The 9,317-nt window shown below is 39.3% G+C and overlaps 1 protein-coding gene across 2 annotated transcripts in view; it reads right to left on the bottom strand.

The window, feature by feature from the left end:
• capn3a (calpain 3a, (p94)) overlaps window positions 1-6,481 on the bottom strand; it is a 25,289-nt gene extending 18,808 nt beyond the window's left edge. For both annotated transcript variants that reach the window (XM_008298270.1, XM_008298271.1), the window contains exons 1-5: window positions 6,230-6,481; window positions 5,805-5,874; window positions 3,747-3,865; window positions 2,562-2,695; window positions 577-745 (exon numbers count right to left, since the gene is read on the bottom strand). In XM_008298270.1, the coding sequence (XP_008296492.1) occupies window positions 577-745; window positions 2,562-2,695; window positions 3,747-3,865; window positions 5,805-5,874; window positions 6,230-6,481 (744 nt within the window). The remainder of the gene's footprint in view (window positions 1-576; window positions 746-2,561; window positions 2,696-3,746; window positions 3,866-5,804; window positions 5,875-6,229) is intronic.
• Between the last annotated feature and the right edge of the window lie 2,836 nt (window positions 6,482-9,317).

Raw genomic sequence — 9,317 nt, 5'->3', positions numbered from 1 at the left:
ATCTATCTATCTATCTATCTATCTATCTATCTATCTATCTATCTATCAAGTATAAAATAGTGACTAAAAAGCGATCAATTGAAATTACATATTAACCAGCAGTCACTTCCAAGGTGCTACTCTGAACCTGAAATCACAATTTTTTAACTGCAACACCATCTGACAAACTCGTCAAGCACACAATTTAAAAACTATGTTGTGCTGTGAATTCAGTGAGATTTCCATGTTGAATAATTGCTATAAGAGTTAGAAGCGATAGAAAGGCTCAGTCTAACACACTCTGTTGTCGTCTTTTGTGCAATCACAGATGCAGAGAGAGTTTTCTTCCTGGACATCAGCAGCATTTAAAGCTACAGACACTGAAACAGCCAGTTTAGAACAAGCTGTTATACAATCACGGTAAAATGAACCATTTTTGTAGTATTTTGAGCAAAAATATCAAAGGACTCATTCTGGGAACACATGAGATTTTCATTAATTTGCTGAAAAGAGGTTTAACATGGGACCTGTAAGTCTCCTGAAACCCTGAGTCACGACTTCCAGATGAAGTCAAGTCAAAGAAAAAACACATCTCACGTCGATGGAGCAGCCCATGAGCGAGCCTCTCTCCAGAGCTTTCTTCATGATCTTGTAGAGCTCTTTGGGAGCTTCCTTCATCTCGTAGAACTCAGTGACTCCACCAGTGAAGTCCTCCATGGCCTCGGTGGTGTTTCCTCCCTTCAGGGCCTCGTAGGAGCCGTGAAGCCTGGATACAGACAGACAGGAGACGTGTTGGATTCAGGTTTTGGCTGTTTAACTGGTACGCATGTCCAACTTAGATTCATCAGTAAAGCCCTGAGTAGGTTAGACTGTTGAAATGAATGTGTAAGATTTGAAAAAAGACTGTGAGTAAAATATTAAAGTACAGAATATCAAAATATACAATACATGCCACTTTTGGTCTGCTTCCTTCACATCTATGGGTCTACAGTTGTCAACAAATGTTTCCATACACTTGTAAAGACCATGTACGTCACAGAGGCTTGGCTTTCCAACGGCTCCTACAACTCTGAACTTTTGGTTTCCATCTACAAGCTTCTGGTTGTAGTTTTGACTCTTCTTGACAGAATTGGTGCAGTTCAACTAAATTTATCTTTCTGACAAAGGCTTAATTCTTCATCACAGTCCACAGGTTCTTAATGGGGTTTAAGTCAGAACTTCATAGAGGCAGGTGACAGTTTGTGTTTTCTGCACTTTATACTGTTTTGGGATTTTAGGCTCTGTAGCTCCTTTCAATGAATTTTCCTGCCTTGTTCAAATCAATGATTTGCTTTTTCAAATCTTTGCTGAGCTCCTCAGACTTCCCCACTGTAGTGTTTGTGGCTGAGTCTAATGAGTGGATCAAATGGATCCTTCTTAAATTGGCTCAGAGGAGTCAGCAGCTGTAATCAACTGTAATCAGGCACAAAAAGGCCAGAGGTCATGCTACTGAGAAAACTTTAAACGTCACCAAAACTGATAAATCAAGTAGCTGTATGTGTATTTTTGACCCAGCAGATTGTCATACTTCCAGAAAACCTATAATAAACCTATGAAAGAACCAAAATGCAGGACTGTCTTTTTTTGTGTGTGTGTGTGACAACGATGCAAAGATTCAAAGATTTCATCACAGAAAATTCTGAGTTGTAGGAATCACTGGAAACTCAAGACTGTCATGATATACATGGTCTTTATGAGTATATGTGGACTTTTGTATATCAATCAGACCATGTACTGCACTGGGAAAACAGGAATTACGTCTTTGCTTGGAATTAAAATTACTTATTAAAATTACTATTTCTGATATGTTTGCACTATTTCTGATATTCTGATATTTATATGTACATTTTTTATTTTTTGTTTTTTCCTGTGTCGTATCTGTGTACGTCTGTTGAAAGCTGCTGTCAACGATGTGAATTTCTCCACTGTGAGATTAATAAAGGCATATCTTATCTTATCTTATCTTATCTTATCTTTGACTCTTAAAGAGCTGATCTCACTAACTGACTTTAATGCAACTTTACATGACTTGGAGGGAGACACATTCTGCATCATCATTGACAGTGATGACGGTAGAGACTATTTTTTGCAACTTTAGGACACTGTAAAAAACTCTCAATCTTTATGTAAACCTTATTTAAATTGTCAAACATCTGTACGTCTTTAATTTCTTCATCTGTGCTGTTGTCTGTTTTGGCTGGGATGCTCTTGTAAAAAAGAGATTCTTAATCTTTTCTTGGTTAAATCAAGGGTGAGTACATGTAAAAAAAAAAACAAAAAAAAACAAAGAATCACTGACGGAAACTATGTAGCTGGAAATGATAATGAACTGTCCCAACTGTCTAAGTTATAAATCTGTACTCCAGTGACAATCTAGGCAGAGTGAAACCTAACTGTTGTCATTTCAGGAACTGTGACATACATCAAATAACTTTGTGTGCTGTGTGAAGATGTACAAATGCAGCTTTATGTAACATTTAGTGAAAACTGAACCAGAAAGCATCTCAAAGCTTCGCTGTCCTCTGCAGAGTAAAACCACTCACTTGGCGTAGGCCTTCTCCAGCAGGGCGCTCCAGAACTCATTCCTCTCAGCGGATTTGGTGAAAACCAGCTGGTTGTTGAAGGTTGGGATGCGGTCGTCAATGACGACATCGACCCAGTCGCCATAGCGCCAGAACTGATGGACAGAAGGAAGTCAGTGAGGAGAATCAACACGGAGGACCAAGTGTTAAAGGACATTTCTTCAACTTGTACAAACTTTGAATCAACTTTGGAATCAAAGAAGCTTCAACAAGAATATTTCTGTTTGTCAATGACAGTTGAGTAATATTAGAAGTCCAATCACCCAGCTACAAGGGAATAGTCCAACAACATTACCTACAATTACCTTCTAATAATGCCTTAATCAGATACTCAAAAGACAGATTTAAAGGATATTTATCATTTTAAATGGTGTTCACATGAAGTTAAAGGTTAACTAGGATGGGATGTTTTCAGGGCCATGATAACAAAGGAGCAAACCAACGTTAGAAAAATGTTTCCAAGATGTTACTGAGGCTTCATTTTTTTATAAAACGGTTTTGTGACGTTGTATATTAACAAAGGTTGAACATTTTTCCTGCAATATTCTGAGAATGTTGTGTGAATGTTACAGATTATTGAAGGTTCTTCTGAAAAAAAACATTCATACAAAGTGACACGATAACAAAGGAAGAGTGTTCTTAAGGCAGGATCGGGCAAATGTTATCCCATGTTTACTAAGAACGTTCTTTCTGAGGAGGTCGAAAACATAACTTGAACTTTGCAAAAAAGAATGTTTTCATAACAAAAGAAAATCTACCTGGGAGACCTGCAAGTAACGAATTTGCTTATTTTCTCAGCTATTTGATTTACTCGGTCTATTTAATGTTGGAAAATCATTTTTTAAAATTCCCTGTATATTTTCCAAAAGTTTAAATGATGTCTAATACTCAAATTCAGTATCATAAGAAGCAGGAACCAACACATATTTAGCACTTTTGTGTTAAGAATGTACAAAATAATAATATAAAATATAATAATTATCAAAAAAGCTAATATATTTTCTTTTAACAGATTTATTGACGAATACTTGCAGCTTTAAAGTCCCCTCATGAATGCTGCTTTCCCTATTTGTGTCAGTTCATTTGATTTTAAGAGGATAAAGTGGTAAACTCAGCGTTAGGACCTCTGAGGTGCTTGTTTCTGACCTGGAAGTGGAAGATGCCTCCGTAGCCTTCTGAGAAGCTTTGCTCCTGAGGAACCACTCGGTACAGAAGCTTCTCATTCAGGGTGAGACAGGCGATGGCAGCCAGCAACCAGCAGTCACCTACACACAGAAAATAACTTCAAATGGCTTTTTATAACAGTTAGTATGCTCCTCATGGGGTAAAAGTATTTAAAAATGTGCACTAGTGCTGCTCGAATAGGAAGAAAAATATGTTTAGTGCTTCCTTGACACCCAGACGCCAAGAAGGCAGATGAAGCAAATAAGTTTGTCAAACTCCAAGCATGTCTTGACCTGTGACTTTCTTCTTTTCTTCTAAATGTAAAGGGAGGTTATTGTGACTTGGCCCTAAGAAACACACAACATAACCAGAAAGTTACTCTAGATGGGGTTGCCTTGGCCTCCAGTTACACTGTGAGGAAACTTTTAGTTATTTTTGACAAAAGTATGTCCTTAAACTCACACATCAAACCTTCTTTCTTCTGCCCAGAATTGTCAAAATCACAAAATCAAGAATGTCTTGTCTCAGAGTGATGCTGGAAAACTAGTCCCTGCATTAGTAACTTCTTATCTGGACTTTATCAGGATAACCCAATAATTCCCTTTAAAGCTGATCCAAAATCCTGCAGCCAGAGTTCTGACAGGAACCAGTAACAGATCATCATATGTCTCCCATGTTAGTTTCTCTTCTGTAAAATCCAGGATAGAATGTAAAATCCTGCTTCTCACATATAAAACTCTCAATGACCAAACTTCTTCTTATCGCAAAGACCTCACTGTACCATATCATCCTAACAGAGGCCTTTAGTCTCAGACTGCAGCTTTACTTGTGTTTCCCAGAGTTTCCAGAAGCAGAAAAGGAGGCAGAACCTCCAGTTATCAGGCTCCTCTGTTGTGGAGTGAGCTCTTAGTTTGGGTTCAGGAGGCAGACACCTTCTAAAATACTAAGATTAGGCTTAAAACTTAAAAATTTGGTAGATCTTATAGGTGAAGCTGCTCAGATTCACCTTTACCGTCATGCTAGGCTTAGGCTGCTGGAAGACTTCCCATAATGCACCTCTCCTCTACTTTCCATACATGTATATACCACAATTACATGTCACTAACTTGGTGCTTTCTCTCTCTCTGTATTGTGTGTTTTCTCCTTTTTGCAGGTATCTCTGTATCTGGAGCTACTAGCCTCACTCATCTCCAATGTGTTTATTGTCTGTTTTCTATCTGCTACCCTGTTCTACTCTCCGCTTTAACCTCGGACCAAAGCAGACGTCTGCCCTCCCTGAGCCTGGTTCTACTGGTGGTTCGGTTTTTCTTCTTTCCCACAGCTGCTGCTAGAACAGATTTGTTGGGTTTCTCCATCTAAACCTCTTAAGGTCTTCTCTTACTGTGTGAAGGCCTTGAGGCGACACATGTTGGCGGCATATCAATAAAACGGAACTAAATTGATTCCAAATCTATATCGTTGCAAATGCTTTGGCTTTCCTTAATTCAACAAAACCAACCAAAGCTAAGAACAACTCCCTAAAAACCAAACCAAAGACCAAGAGGAACGTCTCCCCCGGACACGTTTTGTTTTGCAGAAGGAAAAGACCTCCGCTGCGTGCTGACGTTTGTGCTTTTTCGATTGTCCAGGTGTGCGTCAGTGTGTGTTTTTAGCTGCCGGCCGGCGGAACAATGTAAGTTTTTCAACGGGGAACGTCTGCCAGCACCTTTGTCCCTTTGGTCCCCTTTTATTTGCCGTCCAAACGAAACAACAATGAGAAGTGCTGCTGGTTGGATTCCCTTCCAAAAGAGTAAGCACAATATGCGGGGAGGCCGCTGCAGGGGGGACCGATGGGATGTTTGCGACCCTGTTATCGCCCGAACAGTGCTTATCACAGCAGCCCGAACATGTCTTGTGTAGTTTTGCTTCAGGTAGCAAGTTTTCGAGGGAGTTTTTGCACCGACAGGACCATGTTTAAGGGTTTAAAGATGAATCTCTTCCCTTCAGTGTTACCAAAATGAAGAGAATGTCAATGTCAAAAGCATAAAAAGCTGATTTTACCCAGATCTCCCTGGCAGATGTCTGTCCTGCTGGCTCCTCCGACAATGAACTGAGGGTTCTCACAGATTTCCTGCAGAAAGTGAACACAAGTTCAGTTACTAAGAGTCAACCTCATATCATCTGAACTTTTGTAACCTGAGGATTGACAGTCTTATGTCCTGCACAGGCTCTCAAACATCCATTAAAGTGGAAGTATGAAGCCACTAAAACAGGAAAAACTCTCTAGTTGTGCAGTAAAACCGTGTAGGACTGATGGTTTCAGTCCCAGCTGCACCTCCAGGTAAAATCCCACAGCAGCACCTAGTTTTCAATCCTTATCAGGTCACTTTCATGTTGCCGTGTATGAAAAATAACGTCCCACCTCCCGTCCCCTATTGATTTAACTTTGCCATCAGCGTGCCCCTCCATGTGCCCACCCCTCCTACCTTGGGCCTCTTCCAGACGATGTTCTTGACCTTGTTAGACTTGTGTCCGAGCTCCTTGAAGCCCAGCGACTCCACGGTGGCCGGGAAGGAGTCATCCTCGAACAGGCTCTTCTTCTGGAGGCACTCCTGTCTCAGGTTGCTGAAGTCCTGCCCGTTGAAGCGCAGGGGCTTGTTCAGGGACCCTTCCCCGTCCCTGCGCTCCCGTTCCCGGATCAGCCGGTCGCAGAAAAAGCCAGACGGCGTATACGGCATCTCGTCGTCTCGGCTGACTTTTTTTTTTTGAAAAAACTGGCTTTTGCCCCTTGTACTAAAGTCATACAAGCCTAAAGACCCTGGCATAAATCCAAACAGCTAATACCTGATTGGCTCTTCCTTTTTTTTGTGACGTCCCCCCTCTCCTTCGTCACACAGGAGATGCTTGGTGTGAAAGAGACATTCACTTTCACATGCATTCACCTTTGCATTACCATACGCACACACACATATGCACAAAAACTCACACATAACATAAATTTGTGGGGTTCCCATTGGCTGACGGGGAACAATGACGTTCCCCTCACTGTGGTGCTCTGCTGCCATCATTGTTGGGTGACACAAAGGCCAGCGGGCCACGCCAGAGGGCATGTAAAGAGTGGTGGGTGGATGCCCTGCCTCAGCAGAAGGCATTCAACCCCTTTAAACCTCTTCTCAATGGAGCTCAGCATTGAGCAGTCTCAGCATAACCAGAGCAGGCTAACGCTAGCACAGGAGCGTCATTCATTTTTAGCACCGCTCGGAAAACGACAAAACTCTGTCCAGTGTTTTGGGTTTGGGGCAGATGATCACTAAGATGCAAACGGCGACTAAAAAAATGCAGCATTTGGCCGCCCGAGCTTGTATCAGTGAAATAGTTTTAACTTTGAGTCACGCAGGACGAGCTACCTGCAGCTTCAGGTGGCTTTACGTGACAAATGGTGGAACACTGCAGAACACTGTCGGGGGTGGAAACAGGAAAAGATAAAAAAACACAAAAGATAAACATATTTGCAAAGAACTGACACTAAATCAGTCACTGTGAGTTAGAGAACACATTTAAAATAACAAATGTTGTACAATAGAGAAATAATAATATATAAACGCTATGTATTTAAAGTATTAACATTAATGTTATTCATGTTAAGTTCCCTGACAGATTTAAACATTAACATTAACACCCTCCAATATGAGCTTTTATACTACGTTACCTGACTCATATTGTATATTGGATGCATTTATTTGACTAATTTACGTATCAGGGTTAATACTTTTCAATATTATATATCATACAGATTTACCTGGCTCATTTAAATGTCAAGGTTGAGAACCTCCAGTATCGTATATAAATTTACCCGATTAACTTAAATCATAAAGTTTAAACCCGACAAAACTGTTCGATGCAATTTTACCAAACATGGACATAATAAATTTAAGACCCTGCAATATTATATATTATACAAATTTACCAGATTGACCTAAATATTAAGACCTTCGAAAATTATATATTATGCAAATTTACCACAATAAACTTCAATTTTAAGGCTAAACCCTACAGTATTACACTGAATCCAACTTTATCTGAGTAATTCATATATTATTAGGACCTGAGGATCTTATATTCAATATAAACTGATGTAACTTAAATACTATTGTTAGGATTTTACTATATTTAATTGAATACATATTTACATTTATATATTATGTACATTTACAAGACTAACTTACATTTAATGGTTAAGATTCGACAATAACAAACATTTTTAAGACTTTTTTTATTGTGTTTTATAATAATTTTACATATGCATTTACCTGACTAATTCAAATATTGAGGTTAAATCCCTACAATATCACATGCCTTACATTTTTGGAATATTTTCTTCCATAAATGTACCTGACTAAGTTAAATCTGAATTAATTTAACAGACCAATTTAAATATTAAGATTCCAATCAACAACAACAACAAAAAAGCACACAGAAAATGCCTGAAGTCCAGAGGGTTAAAACTGTTCATTTTTATTAACAGAAGAAAATAAACAATCTTAAAATGTGCCTGGTTTGTTCGTGTAGACCTGGATTTAGTTAAAAAAAAGAAGAAGAAGAAAAAATTACACTGAGCAAACAAACTTTCATCTTTCTGGATTAAGTCTGACCAGTTAAATACTGGACTTGAATAATTACAGATAAGCAACCTCTTGCAAAACTAAAGCCTTAGGTGATTTTAACAAAAGAATTTCATGATTCTCAAAATACCATTAATGTCAGCCAAGCTGTAATAAACGTTATCGAGCTGCTCTGCTTACGTTCTCGTCTTTGAATATATCATCAACATATCATCAAAAATAAATCCACATTCTGGTGAATTACGAACCTCCAACTCATCCCTGGAGTGAGCGGCAGGGTTAGCTCAGCTAGCAGCAGCAATGCTAACTAGCGACTGGCACTGAATGTTTTCTCGCCATAAAATAAACAGCTTTCAAAGTAAATAAAGTCATGTACAAGACATAGAGCTGTAGTTGCATTTTAGTTCACAGTGTAATGCTTTACTACGTGATTGTGTCTCACTGATCTGAGTGAACTTGCTAATTAGGTGCAACGTCTATGTGGAGGCTGATCGTGTTAATGCGACCATGCTAAATGTGAAACAGGTCAAGTTTCCGTAGCTGCGGTTGGCTTTGACTAACGACTGTAAGATAACTGGAAGACTCAGAAGGACTGCTGATGTGAAGGAAGCTGGAAAACGTCTCCACTTACCATGAGTGTGTTTTTTTTTCTGTCGTGTTGTGTGTGAAGTTCAAACAACAAACCAGCCGCTCACCGGGAGAATCCTTCTCTGCTTATGGAAGTAGAATCATGTCCAAAACAGAGGAGTGCTGCCCTCTGGTGGCCAAAACGGAAAAGTACAACAGCATGATTACTTACTTCTATGCAGCACTTCAGGTCAAGTGAATCAAGATAACATAAATGATAAATAAAAAAGAAATAATTGAAAATAAAAAAAAAGTATACATTTTTGAATACGTGACAAAATTGTACTAAGGGGGCGTCTGCAAATAAGTTGGTTTAAATGAATGG

Source organism: Stegastes partitus, unplaced genomic scaffold (genome assembly GCF_000690725.1).
Source record: "Stegastes partitus isolate 25-593 unplaced genomic scaffold, Stegastes_partitus-1.0.2 Scaffold1301, whole genome shotgun sequence".
Lineage (NCBI taxonomy): Eukaryota > Metazoa > Chordata > Actinopteri > Pomacentridae > Stegastes > Stegastes partitus.
Note: the sequence above shows the minus strand (reverse complement) of the source record. Positions and strands in the feature narration are given on the sequence as shown.